The 26,102-nt window shown below is 41.3% G+C and overlaps 1 protein-coding gene across 3 annotated transcripts in view; it reads right to left on the bottom strand.

Annotated features, from left to right (window-relative positions):
* The window catches only part of PHYHIPL (phytanoyl-CoA 2-hydroxylase interacting protein like), a 172,964-nt gene that overhangs the window by 2,451 nt on the left and 144,411 nt on the right, over window positions 1-26,102 (bottom strand). For all 3 annotated transcript variants that reach the window (XM_089683158.1, XM_089683159.1, XM_089683160.1), the window contains exons 3-4: window positions 15,390-15,564; window positions 8,772-8,889 (exon numbers count right to left, since the gene is read on the bottom strand). In XM_089683158.1, the coding sequence (XP_089539284.1) occupies window positions 8,772-8,889; window positions 15,390-15,564 (293 nt within the window). The remainder of the gene's footprint in view (window positions 1-8,771; window positions 8,890-15,389; window positions 15,565-26,102) is intronic.

Below are 26,102 nucleotides of genomic sequence, written 5' to 3'. Positions count from 1 at the left end.
CCCACTGTGGCTAAGGCTGTCGGGACTTGCAGGTCATTCATTCACGAAAGTCCACGAATGAATGAGGTGGCTGTGTGGGTGAAGCCCAGCATAACCGCACTGTTTTCAAATCTGACAGATAATACAGGGAGAAATTTCCTCCTATCTGTCAGAGGAAGGGGGGGGGGGGAACGGCAGGTGTGGCTGCAGCTATAAGAACATGTTACATGTTCAACCCTAAAAATGGATGTAACATGTTCCTAAAGGTGAACTTATCCTTTAAAGCCTCCAATACTTACCTACACAACTCCCTCCCTGACACCAGCATCTTCATTTGGTTTTCTTCTGCGTTCAGCATCTTCACTATCTGTACTGGCTGGACAAGAATGACTTTGCTCCTGCGCATTCATCCCAGGGCAGAGAATATACAATGAGGTGCACACAATCATACCCTGTAGGCGAGGGGATATGAACGAAAACCGGAGCATGCCGAATTTTGTGCAGCAAAAGCAAGAAAAAAACCTAGAAACCGATTGGGTTACCATGCAGAGCTGCACCAGATTCTGTGTGCTCCAGTTTTAGTACCCCCCCAGTGTATATTCATAAGACGTTTGAGAGCAACAAGGCTTCTCATTACAGAAAAGCACATACTATAAACTGAAAAAACATTTTTAACCTGCCTGCTCACAGATTTTCATCTGTGGAAAGTAAAGTCGCAACTTGTAAATAGGTTCATGAGATTTCTACTTGAAAATATTAGGTGACAGAGGGGTTTTAATGTTTGTCTAATGTCAATATACATTTTTGGGCACATTTTACAGAATCTCCGTTTAAAAGTTGCAGAAAAAACATCTTAATGTTCTGTTACCAGGAGACCCATTTTCCTCTTTACTGAGATGTATTAGGTGCAGTGCACACATTAAACTGGGATAATCCACAATAAAAAACAAACTGTACATTATAAACTCTGATACAGTATATGTTGAAGTGGATGCCACTCAAAACTGATACCCAGAGTGCAAACAATGATAGCATGGTGTAGATGGCCTCAGCCGCTGCTTCAACCACACCCCTTCAAATGCATTTCGCCCCACCCATCGGGGCTTGGTCAGAGGCAACTGTGACCAAGCCCCCGATGGGCGGGGCAAAATGCATCAGAGGGTGTGGCTGGAGCAGCAGCTGAGGTCACCTACAACATGCTTTCATGATTTGATTCTGGGGATCAGTTTTGAGTGGCATCCGCTTCCACATATGTCTCATCAGTTTCTGGAATGACCTGGGCCACTGCTCCCCTCTCCTTTCTCTGCCAGCAGGGTGATTTTCAGCTGTATTGAGCCTTGAGTGGCACCACAAGTCTCCCATATGGATTATAAATTGTGAACTTTTTTTTTTTTGTGTTCGATTTGTGTGCTGGAAAATGCCCACACCTATACAAGAGTAAGTAGCCACTTTGTCAACTCTCGTACATCACTGCTGTCCCTTAAACCTTTGTACTGCTTAATTTTAGATTAAACAGCTGTAGTGTTAATCACAATGTTTGGAAAAGTATATACCGGCAAGACCGTTTGAACACAACTTAAGCTGGCCATATACTAGTTGTGTTTCGAATGAAAAACATTTGTACAAAAATGCTCAGTAGATTCGATGACTTGAATGTCATACGAAAGTACTTTTTTTTTTTTCTTGCTTTTAAACATTCAATTTGGGCATGAATGGAGTTTCTTGAAAAAAAAATCCTAAACACTCTTAGAAATTAATGTGCGATACATTTTCTATCCATCTCTTTCAAATGTTCATGTCTCTGCAGTTGAAGACGATCATCTGTTTGACCCCATTTACAATTAGAAAATCGAACAAATGTTCCTATAGTAGTTGAATTTTGTTTCATAAAATTTTTGTTTTATGTCCAGCTTTACTGAAAGGCTAATCCCCAAGTTTAAATTAAATGTAAGGAAGGCAAACCCCTCACAATTGTGTTTTTTTTTTTTATGAATGGCTATTAAATAATAGGGAGCTCCTCAGTACTACTAATAGCAATATGGCAGAGCCTTCCAACTCTGAGGCAACACCAAAGGGGAGAGATCTGACAGCCTTCACAGTTTGGCCTCTCCAGCTGTACACACTCACTGTCATCTCTATACATAGGAGGCAGTACCAACTTAAGGCTCACCATATCTTTCCATGTGTTAATTTCAATGCAGACAAGTAAAAGGTAGGTACCCTTTGTTCCCATTTCACCTCCAGTAAGAATTAATCCCTGCCTCATGTACCAGCTAAGGGCAATCCTTTTATAATTTTACAAAACCTATGCCATCTCTTAAAATTGCCATGTGTTCATAGGATATGATGAATAACTGCTTTGCCTGTTGCACCCCCATTTATTGATTGTGCTCAACTTATGATTAATAGACCATTGGATACGTGGTTAAAAGTAAGCCTTAAATGTAAAATGTCAAAAAATGCATTAAAGGAAAACGCTTTCATATAAAAAAAAAAATAGGATTTCTTAATTGTACAGTACAGGTAGAATGTAAATAGACCTTTGGTTATAGACTGCTACCTTCAGGTGATTAGACACTGGCAAAGCTTTTGAGGACATGGATCAGGACCACCCTTGTAGTACCTTGTTCTTCTTGAGACCTCAATATAGTTCTGTCTACCCTTTAAATCCATCAGGGAAATCCCCTTAGATGATCTCTTCCACAAAGTAGCCTTTTTGGTTGCCATCATATCTGTCTCTGATGTGTCTCTGAGCTAGCAGCCTTCTCTTGGAAGATGCCATTTTTTAATCTTCACAAAGACAATGTAGGTTTATGCCCAAGGCTATTATTCCTTCCTAAGATGGTATCAATTGTCCACCTCATGATCATGCTTTGATCAGACAGATGGATTCCCTATTAGTACTATCCTTAGAACCTCACATGTGAAACCCTGCTACAAAATCTACAATCACTAGCTGGACAAGACAACTCATCTTAAGAGCGTACACTCTAAAAGAAAAAGCTTTCAAACCTGCTCATGCCACCATGTTGGTGGGAGGCTTCTGGGCATTTGGACATCAAACCTCTGTTACCCAGCTTTGTAAGGCTATCAGTTGGACATCAAGTCTTTGCAAGAATCTTGTGAGTGAAAGCTGCATTCAGCAGTGGCACTCTGAAGTTGTATATCTGAAGTTTAGTCTTTTGATACCAGTTGTTGTTGGGCCTGTTGGTACAGTTCTGTTTGCCTAGTTGCCCAGATTTCTCATTCATTGATTGGGGATGTCCTAGGGTCTGTGAATTTTCTGTCTGGGACCTGTACTGTATGAATAAAGTATAACTAAAGTCTTTTATTTTAGTTTTGGACAGAGTCGAGATGGATTCAAATGCCTGCCAGGTTTTATTGCTCTCTGTGTTCCTGTTAGAGAGATTCCCCCTTCCTATTGTCCTGTTTACCATTATCATTGAAACTGGAAGTAAGAAAAAAAATTCTCAAATTTTAGGTTGGCCCCAGAACAGGTATAGAGGGGAAATCTTCCGATGGGGATCATGTTGGTGACAACCAGGGATTTCCTCATTTTAGAGGGATTTTTCTCTCACTTCCTGTTTTGGCTTTGGGACAGGAAGTGAAGGGAAATTGCCCAATGTGTCATAGATGACAAAAATAAACTCTACTGGGGTCTTAACCCTCCCTTACGCTATCCAAAATGAATAAAACCGTTTTTCCTTTAGTTCTATTTGAAGATAAATAGAATTTTTACTTCCCAGCCAATTCTATATCTTGGAGTACAGTACAGAACATAAGCCACCCTCCCTTATAATTCCATGTTACTCTGCATTAGTTGCTACAAAATAGGAAATACAGAATGAGGTAGGGTTATAGAGACACCCAGGTGGCAAGTCCAATCACCTGAAGGTACCAGTCTATAAATATTATGCATATGCCCTATACCAGTTTATGGAATTTACAGATAAGTTCAAATACTTTTTTTTTGTCTTATCTGTAATACCCTTTTCTTGGAATATATCACAAGACACAGGCTGGTAATTTAGTCACCAGTGGGTTAAGCAGCTACGTTTAGGTGAAAGGACACTAGCAACACTTTAAGGACAGGCCAGCTTAACCCCTCCCACTATGCCTTCAGCTTTATAGCAAACAAAAAATAAGCATGGATCACAAATATGGAGCCTGTGTCTTGTGGTGTACTCCAAGAACAGAAATTTACAGGTAAGACAAAATCCCATTTTCTTGATGGTACATTACAGGACACAAACTATATACAACATGCCAAATATTTGGGGAAATATTAAATACTGAAAAGCAGAAGTATTCTAGTAGAGTTCACTTGACTGGAAAAGAGGGGAGCCTTCCCCCTCAGTTTATATGCATGAATACGGAGTTGCCAAATCCACCTACCAACAAGTGGATTGAGAAGTCAGCTGGTCGTTCAGGAATGACATTGTCAGACTGATGAATGAAGTTGTAGCCAAATGGTAAAATGAGAAAAGAGAGGAACTTTCTTCGGATACTCAGGCACAAGACACAGGCAAGATAAGAAGTCCTGGGTAAGGTGGAATGCAGCAATGAGGCCCTGGGCCTCAAATCATAGATTCTTTACAAGACTGCACCGCCGGAGGCCTCCCTTTAGAAAAACTGAAGGCATTTTGGAGTGAGAGAGAGGATAATTTGGACTGTCTCCACAACTTTGCTTTGCCAGTATTCACTTACCTATTGGTGAGTGAATTATCAGCTCGTGTCCTTTGATGTACAATCAAGAAATTAATTTCTACTTTTGTGATTGGTTCAAAGATTTTCTCAGAGATTGGCTCTGACATACAAGTAAAATCTCATCCAGGAATTAGTCTGGAATAGACATACTCAAACAAACAGAAATTTCTTCACATCAGGAAAAAGGAATCTGCAACAAAGTTTGTTAAAAATTCTTACAATGTACACACCACCCAGAGGGGATTCTTTTTTTCTCAACAAAAGTGGGTTTACACTTTAAACCCTTCAGCAATGGAAGAAAAAATAATATGGTGCATGCCTATCTTCCTTCAGCGTATTCTCTTTTGGTATACTTTAAAGCAAACCTTTAATAAAAGTGGGTTTGTTTTATTTTGTATTTTAAGAAGTCTTTGGTTTAGTGACCTGCACAAAGTATGAAGTTGGGTAACCACAGTTATTTTTTTTTTTTTTTTGTTCAGACAGTAGGCTGAAAGAAAAAAAAAAAGAACAAATTGCCCCATCCACTCCAGTGAGGTGGGACCCGAAAGCCTCCCCATTGCAAAATTATGTTCTAACAGTGCAACTCTCAGCTGTCAGAATACACTAAAAAAAAATCTGCTCTCAATCCTTCTCTTTGCTTGAAATGCTTTGGTCTTGTCCAGGGCACATCCCAAGCAATGGCTTCTTTCCAGAAAACAAAAAATATTCTCGGAAACCACACTTGAGAATTGTGGTCAAAGAGACAACCCACAATGAAATCCCCCATGAGAGTTTTAGGTCTCATGGTAGTCTCTGACACTGTATTATTTTCCCAGTTTTATTCAAGACCTCTCTAACACAACACCTTGTTGACCTGGAACAATCCTGTTCCTTCTCTCAATCTAGTCATGCTCTTGTACAGCCAAGCAAGGAATTCCCTAATTTATTGGTTCTCTGGCCAAACTTTAGCAGTAGGGAAGTCTTTCCTTCCCCATCACTGGAAAATTATAAAAAAAAGATGCCAGTCCTTCAAGCTGGGGAGGACTGTTCCAGTCACATGGTCACCTGTGGAAGCCAAGCTCCCCATCAACATCCTGGAGCTCAGAAGAGTTTGGATGGCTCTACAAAAAACTCACCCCCCTCCTCCTCTGCAAAGACACCCAATCAGGGTGCAGTCAGACAATTCCACTGCTGTGGCTTACATCAATCACCAATGAGGCACCAAGAGTCTTGCAACCTTGAAGGAAGCAAACCAGATAATCACACAGATAACTCACTGTCCAGCAATCCCTGCAGTCCACATCCTAAGAGTGGACAACTGGAAAGCAGACTACCCAATCCACCACCGACTGAATCAATGATAATTGTCCCTTCACTCAGATATCTTCAGTCTGATATGTCAGATATTGAGGGACTCTGTTTGTAGCCAATACCAAGGATCCTCTAGTGCTGGCCTTGGATTCCTTGAGAATTCCCTAGTCTCAATTAAGGTTATTTCTACACCTGTCCTCCAGTGCAAATTCTGCTTCCTCTGCTCAAAACGTTATAGCAAGAGAAGAAAATGGTGCATAGAACTGGCTCAGAAGAAACTGGTACACAGACTTCTAGCAGATGTCCCCTGGCCCCTACCCAACAGGACAGATCTGCTGTCTCATGGCCCTCAATTCCATCCTGCTTCTCAGTCTCTGGTTTTAGTGGTATGGCTGTTGAAACTAGAGAGGCCTTTGAGTCTGATATTCCTACACCATGCTGAAAGCAAGAAAAGCTACTTCCAGGGAGATCTACTATAGTAACTGAAAATCCTTCTTTGACTGTTGTAAACACAGGCACTTCAATTCCAGAAGCTACTCTGTGCCTCACATTCTGGCCTTACTACAATCAGGTCTTGTCAAGACATTGAAAAAGAATGAACAAGGCTGAAACCTGTCCTTTCAGAGTTCTTAGGGTCAAAAGACCTCTGGCTTTGCTCTCCCGTTTAAACTTTTTTTCAAGGCGTATCTCACATTAGGCCCCTATTGCAGCACCCTGTGCTTCCTTGGAATCTCAACTTGTTTTTTTCTGCCCTGTAGAAACCACCTTTTGAACTCAAAAGGGATATTACATTAGGTGACCTTTCCTGCAAAGTAGCCTTTTTGGTTGTTATCGCACCTGTCAGGCATGTCTCTGAGTTAGTGTTTCTCTCTTGTAGGGAGCAATTCCTTATACTTCAGAATCGTGAGATGGATAAGAAATCTAATCACTAGAGCTCACTCTATCAAGGACAAATTACCTTCTGCGCTTTTACACTCCAGTAACACCAGATTCCTATTTTTCCTGGCACACATGAAGGTTAAATTGGTGCAACCTTACTGTAAGAGCATGCATGTTGACGACAACAGTTGCAAGAGCCACCTGCAGATCCCACAATGAAAATGTGGGGTCTTGTAGCACTGAACATCAAAACTTTTGTGGAACCACTTGTAGGTCATTTCCTAAAGTGGAATATTTAATTGCAAATAATTTGCCCATTTTAAGCCTTTTGCTACCAGAGCCATGGTTTTTTTTGGGGGGGGGGGGACACACAAGTAGAAATGCACATTTTTAGGCCTGAAGATTAGTTTAAACCAGCAAATAATATGTTTTTTGAAAACAGAGACCCTGAAGAATAAAAGGGTGGTGATTGCATTTTTTTTTATTCTTTTAGTCTATTTGCTTACCATTCTCAGAGATTGAGTGCTTGTTCACACTCAAATGCAATGCGGGAGAGCTGTTTTCCAGTGTGGCTTCCCGCACCACATTCCAATTGCAAAGCCCTTGCGATCTGCTGCAGGGGTCAGTTAAAGTTAACAATACCTTAAACGCAGGCCACAAACGCATTGTGGTTAACCACACCAAACCGCATGGTACAAAGTACCATGCAATGTGGTTGCCGTGCGTTTAAAAAGTAGTAGTGCATGCACTACTTTTAGCGTGGTGCGGTGCGATTTCATCCCATTCAAATGAATGGGCATGAAATCGCACCATATAGACCCGTATATGAATCGCATAGGAACGCACAGCGTGTTCCTGTGCTATTCATATCAAGACAGTGTGAACCGGCCCTGAAAGTGAAACAAATTCTCCAATTCTGTATTGTCACCAGAACAGGAATAGATGGGAAATCTTCCAATCAGGACACTAGTTCTGGTTCTTTCTACTTGCTGTTTTATATATGACACAGGAAATGAAAGGAAATCTCACCAATGGGACACATTGCATTGAGTAAAGTGATACTAAACATATCATGCTTAAAAACTGCACATGCCCATGAAATGGTGACAAACTTCAGTGCCCAAACTTATCCATAGGTGAAGCTATAAAAACCTTTACTGGTCATCAATTTATTGTTAACCACAATGATGACCATAGAATTATTGTTTTTACTCCAGCTTGCATGGTAATACCGAATATGTGTACCACAATTGTAATTTGCACATGAAGGTGCACCTGATGTTCACATTTACATTTCTACCTGCTCCACCTGACATGGCCGACTTGGGCACATGGGTCGGACAGCACAACATGGGATACATGGTGAGGGATCTTGATATGAAAACACATGTCAACAGTAAACAGAACATAAGACCCTAGATCTCAAGTTTAAATAAGACTCCCTAAGGAGGTTCTAGTCACTGGCACCTAATCTGAACACCTCATTCTGATCTTGTGAATTTGAAGTGGTGGTAAATACAGAGGTTTACTTACTTTTTCACGCTGACAAATCAGCAAGTTCGTTCATTTAGAACAAGGTTCCTCAACAAGGGTTCCTCCAGAGGATGCTAGGGGTTCCTTGAGCAATTTCTGCCTCTCATATAACTTCCCACTGACACCATTGATCTTTCTAGCTACCTAAAAGGGGTAATTCTTACCAATGGCCACAAATCTAAAATAAAACACGTTTTAGAAGGGGTATGTACAATTTGCTCAACTAGACACTGTTTACTGACTTTTTCAACATATTTGAACTGGCAGCCATTAGATCTGTTTTCCATTTCCATAATAAGTTTTACTTTTTCATATGAAAATGATATATACACACCATATAATTAATCTTAGTTTATAATTAGAGGAAAAGATACATGTCTTACTGGGTGTAGTCGAAGTATTCTTTGTGTTGGTTTCGGTAAAAAACTGAAAATTTCAGCATACGTCCTGCAATTGCTTCAGCTTTCTCCATAAGCTGTGTTAGATGCACCTTTGAATAATCTGCGAAGAAAGCAAGAAAATAGCTTCATTGCCTGTTACTCTGAAGGAAGAGCTCTTTTACAATATTCCATGTTACGGTCAATGAAATTTGAAGGAATATGTTTCAATGGTTGTTGAACACAGAATAAAGGCAATATATTATAGTAATACAATGCATCAGTAATATCATTCTAACAGAACCTACAATAGGAAATGCAGAGGTTGCCACTGATGTCCAGTGTCGCTGATGTTAGAAACAGCCAGGAAAATAGAGTATGTTCATGACAAGTATGCAACAAGTGAAGGTAGAACTTCATGCTTTTCAAGGGCAGCCTCCATATTTCTATTTTCCTGGCTGTACCCACTGAGCCAGAACAAGGGACGACAAAGGCACAACTCCTTCTTAAAAAAAATGTGTAGATATATGTAGATGACAGCAGTAGCAGCACCAGTATTTCTTTCATGACATTCCTATAGTTTGTCATCTGTTTTGTTTTTATCAAATCCAATCTAAAGAAATCCCAGACGGTGTGAACCACTCAGTCAGACCTGCCTAAATGGAACCTGTCAGAATTCAAATATGTTAGCTGCTATCCATGCCTGGGTTTAGAAGTTGGTGTGATCCTGACCACCTCCTTCACTTGTTGAATACGCATTCTAGATCCACAACTTGCCAAGCAGTGAAGTATTTGGAAACACTCATTCTGTAGTAGTAAAGCAAAGATTTACATTGCAGCCCTGAACTCCGCTTTTCTAAAAAGTCAGCAATGACAGCTTCCAGATGTCTATCCTAATGGCTTCCCTTTAACAATCAAAATTCACTAAAGCATTTTATACAAACCAATGTAATATGTTTTATTTTTATTGCAACATTAGCTTAGAATTTTTCATGTGGGCATGTGGGATTTCTGTGCCTGCCTTTCAGTTGTCCCTGTTCTGCCTCCAGCAAGGAAAATTGTTATGCCTGTCCTGCCTGCAGTATTAAATTTGGCCACTAGATAGAACTCAGAATACATATACTGTTTACACAAACTAAAGACTGTTTAGCCTAATAAAAAACTCCTTCATTTTAAGAAAATAAACAGGTGCATCCTGGGAACTCAGACTCCATCTGAAAGTGGAACTTTACCTATAACAACTTCACACATTAACCACTTGCCCTCCTGAGGATTTACCCCCCTTCCTGGCCAGGACATTTTTTGCGATACGGTGATGCGTTACTTTAACTGACAATTGCGCGGTCATGCAATGCTGCACCCAAATTAAATTTACATTCTTTTCTCCCACATATAGAGCTTTCTTTCCGTGGTATTTGACTGCCTGTGCATTTTTAAATTTTTGCGCTATTAAACAAAAGACTGACATCTTTGAGAAGAAAAACAATATTTTTGACTTTTTGCTATTGAACATGTCCAGTAAAAACATTTAAAAAAATCAAATTTCATCATGAATTTATGCTAAAATGTATCCTGCTACATGTCTTTGCTAAAAAATAAAATTCCCAATACGTGTAAATTAATTGGTTTATGTGAAAGTTAAAGCGTTTATAAATGGCAGTATATATACACTAAGTTTTTTTGGTTTTTTTTACTAGTAATGGCGGCAATCAGCGACTTATAGCGGAACTGTGGCGGGCATCCTGACACTGGGGGGAACTGACTTGGTGTCACTGACATCTCCAGTAACACCAATACAGTGATCAGTGCTAATAAAATCACTGACACTGTACTAATGGCACTGAACAGGTAGGGGTTAACATGTGGGGCGATCAAAGGGTTAACTGTGTGCTGTTTCACTGTGTAAGTGCTTTACACTGTAAGCACACTGCTTTGTATGGCTCTGCTATGCAGCACCATACAGAGCAGTGTGCAGGAACTGACAGGGGAGAGATCTGTGTTGTTTATACACAGGTCTCTCCCCAGTCGGAGATACTCGGCGATCACCGGGTGCCAGCGAGAAATCACCGTCCAGGACCCGGTGATTGACAGCTGAGGCCACGAATGGCGGTGCAGGTAGGGCGTGCGCCCCCTACTCGGTACTGCAAAATCACATGTATATATACGAGATTTTGCACACCAGTGCTGCCCTGTAGTAGTATTTCTGCTATAGGACGGCGTGTAAGCAGTTAATAATTATGCTTCCAAAATGAGTGTGTGCCCTAAATTGCCTTGTTCCAGTTTCTTCTTGCTGGAGGCTACCATTTTACAGAAGCCCAGAGCCCCTGAACAGCAGTAAATAATAAAGTGGAAATAAACCAATCGATTTAACAGTTTTTAAAAACAGTTACATTCCTGGAATGCTGGGATTGCCTACTGTCACATTTGTTTGTGTCCTCAACCAAACTGTCAAATCAAATGGCTGGTGTCATAATGGATCACATTTGCAACACTATGACAGTTGCAGATCAAACAGAAGCAGCTTTCTTGGCTGTAAAGGAAGGGAAGGTTTAATTCTGCTTTACGGCTGTCAGCAGATCAGCCTCTACAAATTCGGCAGTACCTAAAAGTACAGAGCAATTAGGCATGTGTAGAGCAGGGTGATACAGTGTATTAGTGAATTGAAAACAGTATATGCACTTATTTGTCATGTTTTACATAGCTGTACCTGCAAAACGGGCCAACCTAAAGTGATCTAGCAGGACTTCCTTTTCTAACATACCAGAACGTCAGAGGGAAAGGAACCAGCCATAATCCTCTGCAGAACATGTTGTGGATTGAATTTACATCCCTTTAGGCAGCATCAGTGGTGAGCACATTTTTTTAATGCCATCTATAACCCAATAATTTTTTTGTGTTTTCTGTGTGTCTCATGCTTGATCGCTTGTATTTCTTTGTTTTTTTAATAGTTTCACCCACAGTGTTTTGTTAATAAAGCTTCAAGATTACATTCAGTCTGGCTAATTGCAGAATAGGAGGGTTTAGCTGCATGTCGAGTTCAGGGGCAGACTGACAACTCATGGGGCCCCCGGGCAATAGGGGATCATGGGGCCCCTGTGTCCTTGCCCAAACTCAAAAAAAGCCTATGAAAAAGGTACCAGGGGCCTCTCATGGTGCCCCCTACTGACCCCAGGCCCTCGGGCAGTGCCCGAGTTTCCAAATGGTCAGTCCGCCCCTGGTCGAGTTACACACAGGGAAAAGAGCAGCGAGGACAGAACATCCTCCTAATGGTCATGAGAAGATTTGTTGGGGCTTCTTAATTACTATGTAAAGGCCATGCTTGCAAAATTCAGCCAATTTGTAATAAAATCAGTTAAACATTGGCCACAGAGAGCTCCAGCTTGCCCATAAAATGTACACATGAACGGGTTTTTAATCTTTGGGAGGAATTTACAGACGAAATCTGAAGTGGCTGTGCATGATAACCAAACAGCTTCTAGCATTTGTTTTCAAAACGTAAAGTGTTACTAAACCCCGGACCCTGGATTCACTATATCTGGTCTCCCACAGTACACAGAACATGGAAGCGCAATTATTTTAGTAAACATAAACTGCTAAATACCTTTTCTAATCAGCAGTTAGAGCAGTCTTGTGACTTCTATCACTGTCCAGCTGAGCACATATTAAAACTTGTAGGAGTTTTCATTATTCTCTGGGAGGATGCAGGACCCCTGACCTCTGTCTAAACAGTGCTGATTCGCCCTGTGCTGATCACATGCACACTCCCAAAAAAAAAACCAAAACCTCTCTAGCAATGCACACCAAACTGAACATGTGCAGAGTATCTCCACACGACATGTCTTATCAGGAGATAAGAGGGGGACACTGGAAGAATGGGAGGATCAGAGAAGTCAGGATCAAACAGTGTTTTTACACAATGCAGAGGATTAACCCCTTAGGTTAAACAGTGTGTATAACAAGCATCCTTTACTGCATGTACAGACTGATTTTACGGTTGTGGGTTTAGTAACACTTTAAGGCTGGCCCTACACTATACAATTTTGAGAATTTTTCTTTAGATTTACCAAAAACCATATAATATGAGGTCAAACCTAAACAACACTTTCAGTTGTATCAAATTTGGCAGGCCCTTGCACTACATAGTTAAAGGTAAATCTAAAGGAAATTGGGCAGAAAATGGACAGAAAATTGTATAGTGTATGGCCAGTCTAACTGAACAAGTTGAAGAAAGAAACTGGTTACTATGCAGAGCTGCTCCAGATTCTGTCTACTTCAGTTTTAGTACATTTCCCTCTCTTGAATGCAAGGCCCTGTGTACAAAGAGGAATAAGAAAGTCATATGAGAACACTGAATAATGCTTTACCCATTATAACTGTTCAGCACACTATACTAGTATAGCTAGAACATAAAACTTAGCAATGGATTTATAGCAGCCAAAGACATTGTACCCACCATGGCCAACTAAACACGTATTACATTAATTAATAAACAGAATTAAAATGCTCATAAAAGAAAACAATTCCAAACATATTTTCAATTCATCATATGGTTGTTTTTGCTTCTTCAATGCAATGGTTATTGTTTGTATCCAACAAACTGCATGTAAACTCATCCTGTGTGTAGCCACCCCTGGCTCTTTGTTTGCGGTTAGGCTCTAATTCATATTCATGTAGGAAGCACTGACCTACGTGTCAACCTCCACTAACCACAGTAGTAAATGAAGCTCTTTATGTGTGCTAGCACATCTGAGAAATGGGATGTTTTATTGATTGCTTCATATACCCATTACTGCCACTGGTTAATTCTCCATGGGATTTCAGTGATGGCATGCGCTACTAAAATCTGCAAAGCGCCCCCTGTTCTCTGATTACAGGGTCTGAAACTACAGACCTTTTTGTTGTTTTCAAATAGGCCAAACACTGGCAAGGTTTAGGCAGTACCACCCCATTACTCTACACAGAGAATGGGAAAAGGGTTGCCAGAAATTCAGCTATTGCATCACCAGTAGTCTCCATGGGGGACACTTACTAAAACCGGTACACACAGAAGCTGATTGGTTACCATTCACAACTGCACCAGATTCTAACTTCAGCTTTTTCAGCTAAAACCGGTACACACAGAAGCTGATTGGTTACCATTCACAACTGCACCAGATTCTAACTTCAGCTTTTTCAATTAAAGAATAAGTTCTTTTGAAAAAAAAAAATAAATGCACATTTTTTGCACGTAAAGTACGTGCAGTTGCTATTTTTCTTTTTAAGAAGGTGGAGCCCTGCACAGCTGCACTAATCTTCAAATTGTGACAGTGGGTGCAGGGAGATGATTCCCGCCCGTTGTCACAGGGAGGGGGGATCGGGGTGGAGAGGAGGCAGATGCTGGAACATGTTTCATGTTCCACCCTAAAAATGGGTGAAACATGTAACATGTTCCAAAGGTGAGCCTTTAAAGTGTTACTAAACCCAGGACCCTGAATTCACTATATCTGGTCTCCCACAGTACACACAACATGGAAATGCAATTATTCTAGTATATATAAACTGCTAAATACATTTTCTCATCAGCAGTTAGAGCAGTCTTGTGACTTCAGCTGAGCACTGGTTAAAGCTTGTAGGAGGAGTTTTCTTTCTGCTGTAGGAGGATGCAAAACCCTGATCTCTGTCTGAACAGTGCTGATTGGCCTTGTGCTGATCACATGCACTCTCCCAAGAAAAACAAAAACCTCTAGCAATGCACACTAAAGTGAGCATGTGCATGTGGCTACAGGTTCAGTCTGTCTTATCAAGAGATAAGAAGTGGACATTTGAACAAGAAGAGGGACAAAGAAGAAAGTATCAAAAATGGCTTTCTTACACAATGCAGAGAATGAACCCCTTAGGTTCTGCAATGAGTATAACAAGCATGCTTTACTGCATATACAGACCGATATTACTGTTGTCGGTTTAGTAACACTTTAAGCTTTGACAATAAAACCTAGAAGCCGATTGGTTACTATGCACAGCTACGCCTAATTATGTGTGCACAATTTCCAGCAAATCTTCCCCTATGGGTCCTGAATTAAAGCTTTAGGGACACAAAGGAACTGTGCTGATGATCATCATTCTGATTCACAAAGAAGGTTGCTATTGTCTCTCCAGCAGCAAGATCTCCCTCCCATACTTCTGAGCTCCGCTCCTTTCTCACTGGTAGTTTTGGGTCTCCCCACCCAATTTTGTATTTCAGCCACTTTTTTTTACATTTTCTATTAACTAAAATAACACACAACAAGAAGAATGAGAACCCCCCATAATTACTGCGGCAAGTGTTCAAATGCAGAAGCTCAAGCACAGATCTCACCAATACAGAAAATTGTCAGGTGGTTAAACTCTCTGGTATGTATCAAGACTGAAATATTAGGGACTAACCTTTTCAATGTCTTATGCTTTGAGAAATCTGACTTAAGCATCATGAATCAGGAACTGTTTTAGCTCAGTACCTTAATGGTAAGAACAGTGGTACACTGGAATCAGACATCCTACTATTTCTTAAAAATATAGATCCACTTAAAAATATGCAATCTCAAAAAATTGCAATAAGGCAAGCAATGCTGAAAATGTGGCTTATAAATATCCCATTGCCATTTTTACCTGCAGTGCAGAATTCAATAATTTCACTCCACTCTGACACAGCATAATCTCCATCCATCTGTTTTGATGCAGTCTGGACAGCCACAGTGTACTCGGTCCTTGGGCTCAAAAACCAATGTCCACGAACAGTCATTGGCAGGGGGACGGCTTTAGCTACCAGTTTAGTGGGAACATCCTAGGAGTAAAGAAAAAAATATATCTATAAAAACAACAACAGATATATGTATGAAACCCCTTGTAGCACTATTTACAATTGAATGAATAGTTGAACCATAGTCATCCAACACAAAACATGTAAAATTAAGGACATTTTTCATGACTACATAAAACTACTACTTACCATAGGTTTACCTTAAAGCATCCATTCTCAACTAGGGCTCCATGGAACCGTTGGGTTCCTCCAGGGGTAGGTAGAGGCTCCATGAACTGTGGCTAATTGATCTCTCCTCTGATGTTGACTGATTAGTTCCAGGGCCAACATTTGGCAGAGCTAGATACATGACTGTAAGAGTCGTTCTGACCTCTACGGTAAGGATGGAATTCTTCCCACTTCCCACCACCAATGTAAGATGCATTTTCCCAATGATGCCTGACAGACTAATCTTACTAGGGGTTCCCCGAGATCTGAAAATTATTTCCAGGTTTTCTCTGGTGCAAAAGGGTTGAAAAAGGCTGTTTTAAAGTAAAACTAAATGCTACTATGCCAAAACAAGGCTCCTGCTGTAAGTGGAAAACCCAGACTACAATACAGGGAACAGTAGCCTCTTTATGACTTTCATTGTAAGCAATTCATCTTCAGTGCCTGTTCACACTAGATGCCTTGCAATGCATTTTTTAAGCATGTTTAGAGAGCATCCACAGTGTTGCCACGTATTACAATGGCCCTAGTGCATAACAATGCAGTCAGTTTCAGTGCTTTCAACAAAAGTACAACCAACTGCACTTTTTTTGTCTGGAATGCATCAAAATGTATGTCAATTTTGCACTGGAATGCACATTGTCCTACTGAAAATAAACATCCTTCAAATGTCAAAATAAAAAAAGAAGAAAAAAAAAAACGCACTGGACTGCATAGAAAATGTGCCAAAAGCATAAATGTGCATGCAAAAATATATTTGGAACACAAAGTATGGTGTGAGCCCTTAATGAACATGAAAGTAATTAAATAATAACTTACTAAATATGTTTTAAGTCAGAAGGAGACTCCTGCTCCTTGTACCGGGGTCTGTTTTTATCAGTCAGTAGCCTTGTTCTGACTAAAGCTGGTCATACACCAATAGTTCAGGCTGCATGCTAAACTAACAGAAGCCTACATCTGTGCTACTATTCCTAGTGTATTTTGTACTGCCTTCATCTGCGCTGTGACCTCCTGCTATTCCTAGCATATTTTTTATCTGACCGGACACTGCCCACATCTGCACTGTGACCTCCTGCTATTCCTAGTATATTTGTATCTGACCGGACACTGCCTTTATCTGCACTGTGACCTCCTGCTATTCCTAGTATATTTGTATCTGACCGGACACTGCCCACATCTGCACTGTGACCTCCTGCTATTCCTAGTATATTTGTATCTGGCAGGACACTGCCTTCATCTGCACTGTGACCTCCTGCTATTCCTAGTATATTTGTATCTGGCAGGACACTGCCTTCATCTGCACTGTGACCTCCTGCTATTCCTAGTATATTTGTATCTGGCAGGACACTGCCCACATCTGCACTGTGACCTCCTGCTATTCCTAGTATATTTGTATCTGGCAGGACACTGCCTTCATCTGCACTGTGACCTCCTGCTATTCCTAGTATATTTGTATCTGGCAGGACACTGCCCACATCTGCACTGTGACCTCCTGCTATTCCTAGTATATTTGTATCTGGCAGGACACTGCCTTCATCTGCACTGTGACCTCCTGCTATTCCTAGTATATTTGTATCTGGCAGGACACTGCCCACATCTGCACTGTGACCTCCTGCTATTCCTAGTATATTTGTATCTGGCAGGACACTGCCTTCATCTGCACTGTGACCTCCTGCTATTCCTAGTATATTTGTATCTGGCAGGACACTGCCCACATCTGCACTGTGACCTCCTGCTATTCCTAGTATATTTGTATCTGGCAGGACACTGCCTTCATCTGCACTGTGACCTCCTGCTATTCCTAGTATATTTGTATCTGGCAGGACACTGCCCACATCTGCACTGTGACCTCCTGCTATTCCTAGTATATTTGTATCTGGCAGGACACTGCCTTCATCTGCACTGTGACCTCCTGCTATTCCTAGTATATTTGTATCTGGCAGGACACTGCCCACATCTGCACTGTGACCTCCTGCTATTCCTAGTATATTTGTATCTGGCAGGACACTGCCTTCATCTGCACTGTGACCTCCTGCTATTCCTAGTATATTTGTATCTGGCAGGACACTGCCCACATCTGCACTGTGACCTCCTGCTATTCCTAGTATATTTGTATCTGGCAGGACACTGCCTTCATCTGCACTGTGACCTCCTGCTATTCCTAGTATATTTGTATCTGACCGGACACTGCCTTCATCTGCACTGTGACCTCCTGCTATTCCTAGTATATTTGTATCTGACTGGACACTGCCTTCATCTGTGCTGTGACCTCCTGCTATTCCTAGTATATTTGTATCTGACCGGACACTGCCTTCATCTGTGCTGTGACCTCCTGCTATTCCTAGTATATTTGTATCTGACCGGACACTGCCCACATCTGCACTGTGACCTCCTGCTATTCCTAGTATATTTGTATCTGACCGGACACTGCCCACATCTGCACTGTGACCTCCTGCTATTCCTAGTATATTTGTATCTGACCGGACACTGCCTTCATCTGCACTGTGACCTCCTGGTATTCCTAGTATATTTGTATCTGACTGGACACTGCCTTCATCTGCACTGTGACCTCCTGGTATTCCTAGTATATTTGTATCTGACTGGACACTGCCTTCATCTGCACTGTGACCTCCTGGTATTCCTAGTATATTTGTATCTGGCAGGACACTGTCTACATCTGCACTGTGACCTCCTGCTATTCCTAGCATATTTTTTATCTGACCGGACACTGTCCACATCTGCGCTGTGACCTCCTGCTATTCCTAGTATATTTGTATCTGGCAGGACACTGCCTTCATCTGCACTGTGACCTCCTGCTATTCCTAGTATATTTGTATCTGGCAGGACACTGCCCACATCTGCACTGTGACCTCCTGCTATTCCTAGTATATTTGTATCTGGCAGGACACTGCCTTCATCTGCACTGTGACCTCCTGCTATTCCTAGTATATTTGTATCTGACCGGACACTGCCTTCATCTGCACTGTGACCTCCTGCTATTCCTAGTATATTTGTATCTGACTGGACACTGCCTTCATCTGTGCTGTGACCTCCTGCTATTCCTAGTATATTTGTATCTGACCGGACACTGCCTTCATCTGTGCTGTGACCTCCTGCTATTCCTAGTATATTTGTATCTGACCGGACACTGCCCACATCTGCACTGTGACCTCCTGCTATTCCTAGTATATTTGTATCTGACCGGACACTGCCCACATCTGCACTGTGACCTCCTGCTATTCCTAGTATATTTGTATCTGACCGGACACTGCCTTCATCTGCACTGTGACCTCCTGGTATTCCTAGTATATTTGTATCTGGCAGGACACTGTCTACATCTGCACTGTGACCTCCTGCTATTCCTAGCATATTTTTTATCTGACCGGACACTGTCCACATCTGCGCTGTGACCTCCTGCTATTCCTAGTATATTTGTATCTGACTGGACACTGCCGCTTCTCATTTGATGACTTGATAACTGTCTACCCAGTTTCTTCAATTTTTAATCTGGGGATGTCGGACAGGAGGTGGCCCACCCACCAAGTGAATTTCATACAGTGTATGGCCAGCCTTACATAGTAAAGGATTCTTTTTTTCTTCTCTCATTGGCTCTTAGTCTCACTGTAGCTGACATGCCCACTTCATTTAGTAACCAGACATGCCCAGAAATCGGCCTTTGTAGGGAGGGGCAGAGAAGCAGGAAGCCATTAAAAAAAGATAAGATTTTCTTCCAAAATACCTTGATGAATTATTGCAAATACAAAGCAATGTGCAGTGGGTATAGAAAAGATTCACCCCCTTTAAAATAATCACAATTTGTGATTATTTTAAATGCGGGGGATTCTTTTCTGTACCCACTGTATCTGTACAGGCATGTTTTATATCAGATTTTTTCTTGTTAACGAATCATGAAAATCAATCTTTAAGGAAGCATGGCATAATGCAGCCAGCCATGAGCTTGAGTGGTTTATATGCAATGTCACAACTACCTTCACAAACATATAATAAAAAAGAAGGATGTATGCAAGGACAGAAATAACCAACCGAAACCGAAAATTGTCAGACTAGACACAAGCAGCAAACTAGAAGAGAGCACACAAGTGGCGCAAAAACCTAGTGCATTATCCAAGGTTTATTAAAAAGTATAAAAAGACAAAAACATACTCACAAACGTACTGCATATATAAAGCCTGTAAGGCGACAGAGATGGCCAAAATGATGGCAGAGTGTCCAACTGGTGGTATGATCGGTCATTTGACGTGTTTCGAGGACATGTCCCTTTCCTCAGAGCTCTGGGGAAAGGGATATGTCCCCAAAACACATCAGTAGGCCAATCATACCACCAATCGGACACTCTGCCATCATTTTGGACATCTCTGTGGCCTTACAGACTTTATATGTGCGCTAAGTATGTATGTTTTTGTCTTTTTATATTTTTTAATAAACCTTAGATAATGCGCTAGGTGTTTGCGCCACCTATGTGCTTTCTTCCAGTTCGTTGATCTCCCCATGTGAGGAGGGCTGCATCTCCAGGACTTTATCCATAGGTCATTCACACACCTGATCCCCTGGCCTCTCCCTGGTATTGACACCTGGAGAGTTAGTACTTTAGACACAAGCAGCCTACTACCGCTCACCAGAGTGCACAGGTACTCTTATTAACTGCAGACCTTCTGATATCTGTTTAGGTCATATGACTTGCAGTCTGTGAGATTCTGTGTATTCTGGTATCTGCCCAAGTCCTAAGACTTGCAGTCTGTAAGATTCTGTGTATGTGCATATCCAATGTTGGATTTATAAGGGGGCAAAAGGGGCAACTTACCTGGGCCACCTGACAGAAGGGGGCCCCCTCTATACAAAAATAATATAAAACTATATAACATAATAAACAATAAATAAAATAATTTTAAATATAAGATAAATACTTTCTTTTATTAAATGAATCTTGGTAAGTAATAGTTTGCCTGCCATCATTACTGCTCTACCTGTCCTCTTGCACTAATAGCTGCTTCCTCAAGAAAAATAATATGACACATCTCACTAGAGTCATAATTTGGTTTTAAAATCTGCTCTTGCATCTTCCATTAAATCTGGATGCCTCCATGCCTTCTGTCAATCTTCTCTCCATCAATTTTACAGCCAATGCAATTGAAGGCTTTCTGAGCAGATCACCTCCGTGGAGTTAAAAAAAGAAATGTATTAATTGAGAATAGCAGTACTGGGGCTTATGAGGCACAGAGGTGTCTTGCAATGATAAAACACGTTGAGCAGTTCATCCCAAGATGCACATTCCATTGTCTTCGGACTGTTCTGTGCCTAGTATGGATGAAATTATACATTTTAATTGAGGGATTTCAAAATGGAATAGTCTGATAGTCTGTTCAACTTTTTAATACAGTTTAACTTTGTTTGCAAGCAATTAAGACAGCCGTCATTATTATTCATTTAGGCTTCATTCTGCGCACTTAATGAGGCAGTTCTGGGTCATTACTCTATTTGCTGATGGGTAGCAGAGCTTAAGAGCTTTAGGGTACGATATGCAAATTGTTCAAGAAAAATCAACTACTTCATGAGCTGTCATCTTGTTATTAAAAGGCAAGCATCGCCTCAATTAAATCTGCCTGTAGTGAGCGCTGTCATACTGCAGCCTCTGAAATGGGAAATACAGGGAATTGAGCACGTCTTTTCAGTTTTAAATTGATGTTGGTAGATTAATAAAAAAAAAAATAAAACAGAGTGGGAGTTAAACTCTTAGGAACTTGGGCAAAGGTTCTTTGAAGTTCCCAGCTCCTCCATTATACTGGGACCATATCAAGGAATACTTTGGTTTTATTTTGGCTATAATGTGAAATGTGAAGCAGCGCTACAGGGAGATGTACTTTGCTGCTATAGTTGGCAGTAAAGTTGGCACCCACTCAAAATTAAACAATTTAAATTCAATAAGATCTGTATGTAAATTAATATACAATATTTTTCAGCATCTTAAAATGCTATACCTGTGCACACATACAGTATAGTGGAGTCTGTTTACCCCTGGCCGCCCATAAAGCAGAGTATACTCCATCCATGTCCACTCTGCAGAAACTGGGCGGACATGGGTATAACTAATGCAACCACCACATCTAAATGATTGACACTGATTTTGGGGGGTTTAATATTGCTTTAAGAAGCTATGCAGAAAGGGAATGTTTGCAATGTTAAGATACTGTAATAACGAAGGTGCAGACTGCAACAAAAATGTGACAGAAGTTCTAATTCCTACCTACTAACTCCAACATGAAAATGTATATTATATATTAGAAACTAGGATACAAAACAATTGTTCCGATGACATCTTTGGCATGCATGGGTACATCATCTATATTCATAGAAGGTTACATTGACATGAGAGTTAGTGTACGGATAGTTTGCTTCTAAACACCACCCCTGGATGTAGCAACAGTATCTGCTATGATCGCATACAAACTGGCTGGTTACCCAAGGCAAAAGCTCTGCAGAAATGCTGACACACAGTGGTGGTGTCCAGGGTCAGTCTTCACATTTAACTGCTCATCTGAGCAATGACATGTGAACAGCAGGGGTGCCTGCCATTGATTTATACACAGTACAATTCTGACAACTGCAACTGTTCACACAAGATGGGGGAGATTTACTAAAACTGGTGCACAAAGAATCTGGTGCAGCTGTGCAGAGTAACCAATCAGCTTCTAACTTCAGCTTGTTCAATTAAGCTTTAATAAAACTTGGAAGCTGATTGGTTACTACACAGAGCTGCATCAGATTTTGTGTGTGCCAGTTTTAGTAAATCCCCTCCATTGTGTGCAACAGTGTTTTACAACCACCAGCAAGAATCTGCTCATTCTTGCCAGCACCAGCAGTTGTACCCTACTCTCTTGTGAATATAGCCTAATGCAGGCCATAGATTATTTATTTCAGGTACTTATATAGCGCCGTCCATTTACGCAGCGCTTTACATATATATTGTACATTCACATTAGTCCCTAACCTTCAAGGAGTGTACAATCTAAGGTCCCTAACTCACATTCATACATACTAGGGACAATTTAGACAGGATCCAATTAACCTACCAGCATGTCTTTGGAGTGTGGGAGGAAACCGGAGTACCCGGAGGAAACCCATGCAGGCACAGGGAGAACATGCAAACTCCAGGCAGGAAGTACCGTGGCTGGGATTTGAACCAACGACCCTAGTACTGCCAGGCGGAAGTGCTAACCATTTAGTCACTGTGCTGCCCATTATGTGATTTTCTTTCCTGCAACTACGGGTTGTAGGAAAGAAAACTTCTTGATTCCCCCTCCATGGAGCGATTGTGTTCTACCAGTGGGTAGGTGCACAGGGATCTGTCCCTACCAGAATTACACAGTGATCATTGCTAGAGGCTATATCTGCTGGCAATAATCACATGTAAAAATTCAACATGCTGGTTGTTCCGAAGTCGATTGATGGAGTGACTTGATGGATGATGGATGGCCCAGCGTAAGTGGGTTTATATATGAAATGTGTGCTCACATGACAATGCAGCCAGGTCAAACCATTCTAAAATCGAGGGAGTTGTCAAGTTTTCTACCTACCCCTATCTGATTTCCCTGCAGGGCGTACATATTTCCCCCGAATACACTCATTCAACACAGCCCTGACCCAGTCCTCTTTCCCAAATAGCTACAAGTTGTCAATTTTTAGTATATTATATTTTAGTCAGTTAATGTGTGTTTTATGGTTTCTAAAAGGCTGGCGACATTTACAGATGGACATTGCACAGTATCACTTTATGGAATCTGTATGCTGGGTGTAAGGCTGAGGACACGAGGGCAAATTTTCTTTTGCCAAGAAAAAATTGCTGTTACAAATTGCTAATGCCAGTGATAAACAATGATTTGTAGCCTGTAATTTAATTGCTAGAGTTACTAGTGATTTGCTACTGCACTGAGTGGTGCTCTGCTAAAAATCGCTCTCCTTAAAGTGGAAATTTAGTCAGAAAATTAAAGTGGTTGTAAACCTCAGACTTGAAATAGGAACAAAGTACATCCATCTGTAGTGCCTACTTGTCTCAATTCAGAGCACTGAGTGTTATTTCTGTCTGCTGCCTCGTTCATCTGTTATCTGCATGAGTTGCTTCTGGATTGGCTCCTGCTGCTGTCAATCACAGCCAATGATCCAATCAGGAGAAGGAGGTGGCAGGGGCGAGCTGTGGCTCTGTGTGTGAATGGACATGCAGAGCTGTGGCTCAGGAGCATGCCTACTTGGGTGCTCCCATAGCAAGCTGCTTGCCTGAGGGCACTCAGTAGGAGGGACAGGCCAGGAGCGCTGGCGGGGGACCCGAGAAGATGAGGATCCGGGCTGCTTTGTGCAAAACCACTGCACAGAGCAGGCAAGTATAACATGTTCATTGGTTTTTTTTTTTTGTTTAAACAAGACTTTAATATCACTTTAAATTCTGGACTTTGAATGACTGTAAAGAAGAGAATATACTACAGATAAACAGGTACAACTTATGTAGAAGGATTTGTTGCATCTCTGTGTATCACCTAAGGCTAGTCAGTTAACTGGGTATATGTAGGGGGTTACAACCCCTTCAAGTCCTGCTAGATTACAGGCTGGCCCCTTTTGCAGGTATAGCTATGTAGAACATTAAAAATAAATGTCTATACTGTTTAAAATACACAGCCTTACCTTGCTCTGCACATGCACAGTTGCTCTCTACTTTTCTGCATTGTGCCGAAAATGTAGAGGCAGATCTGCTGACAGCCTAAAGATTTACTGCTGCTCAGTGGCTCTGGGCTTCAGCAAAACGGTGGCCTCTGGCAAGAGGAAACAGGAACAATGCTGGCAGCAATTTAAAGCGCTCACTCATTTTGGTAACATAACTAATGTGAAATGTATGTTCCTTGCTAAATAATTTTTTATCAAGTTGTTATGGGTAAAGTTCCACTTTAAACAATTTGTAGCCAAGCATAGTGATTGCTGCGACATTTCACAGAAAAGAGTGATGGTCACTAGGGAGTTGAGGCACTGATGACTCTAAATCTCTGAGCGACAAATGGCTATAAAAGTTCACTGTTAGCACTCCTAGACAAAATCATTCTGATTTAGTGACAAATCACTGTAACAAAACAAGGGGTTGTCAACTGCTGCAAGAAAATCACCTGTGTGTCATCAGCCTCAATATTCCATATGGATAGGTGTTGCACTGTAGATCTTATAAGGACACTGTACAGAAGCACAGTGGCGTCCCAAGGCAGGTGCGGGGGGTGCGTGCAGCACCGGGTGACACCTACGGCACAGGGTGACACCGTACCCGCTCCACGAAAAGGTAAGTTGTAAAGTATGCCGACGATCCCCGCAGGATGGATCAGATCTGCGGACTGGGGAGCATAATGGATCGGACTCCGATCCATTATGCTCAATCCGCAGATCCGAACCATCCTGCGGGGATCATCGGCATGCAACCTATATGGGGTGACACTGGACCCCGTATAGGTTGTTAAATTATGCTCAATCCGTAGATCCAATCTATCCTGCGAGAATCGTTGGAAGGGGTGTCACCAAGTGTTATCACACCAAGTGACACCAACCTTAGGGACGCTCCTGCAGTAGCAATTCTCTCACATCCTGGAAGGGATTCTTGGCATAATTTCATTCATGTTGCACAACATAGGATTGTCTTTAGGCCTCATGCACACAGACTGTGAGAGCCTAATATTGTGCCCAGTGCAACACCCCTGGCATTGTTCAGTGCTGGTGCCATGTACAGCCTGACATAAAAATGAATGGCTGATCGCAGCTGTACTCATGGAAGCGCTGATGCTTCTGTATCAGTTTTGCCAATGCTGATGTTCAGTTTCCCTGTCTCAATATATTTCTTACATCTCTCCAGCTAAAATCAATTTACACTTTCCTGGCTAAGTTGTTTTCCTTCACCACAAGTTGCAAACATACACTAAGGGAGTCATTTATATTAAACAGAAAACTGCAGAAAAGAAAAACAGAAACAAAATATTTCCCACAGTGATCAATCTGTGGTATAATGAATACAAATCTGATCAGTGGGGACAGTTCCATTTTATTTTTCCAAAGGTTTTCTCCTCTATCTTTTTTAATGGATAACTCCCCAAAAATGCTGTGATCTTCCTGAAGCATCATTTGTTAAGATTTAGCAGCCACCAGAGGGAGCTGTTGTTAGAGAAAAACTCGGCTTTATGATCCTCCAGCATCTGGAAGCTCAGCAATGTAAATCACAGGCGCTATAAAAATGCCTACATTCAACATATATCTTCTACCATAAGAACACCTTCTGCTTTTCTGCAAACGCAAATCAAGAAGCAAATGCTTTTTAA

The sequence above is a fragment of the Staurois parvus genome, unplaced genomic scaffold, assembly GCF_062004578.1.
Source record: "Staurois parvus isolate SC_StPar_1 unplaced genomic scaffold, SC_StPar_1.0 ptg000303l, whole genome shotgun sequence".
Lineage (NCBI taxonomy): Eukaryota > Metazoa > Chordata > Amphibia > Anura > Ranidae > Staurois > Staurois parvus.
Note: the sequence above shows the minus strand (reverse complement) of the source record. Positions and strands in the feature narration are given on the sequence as shown.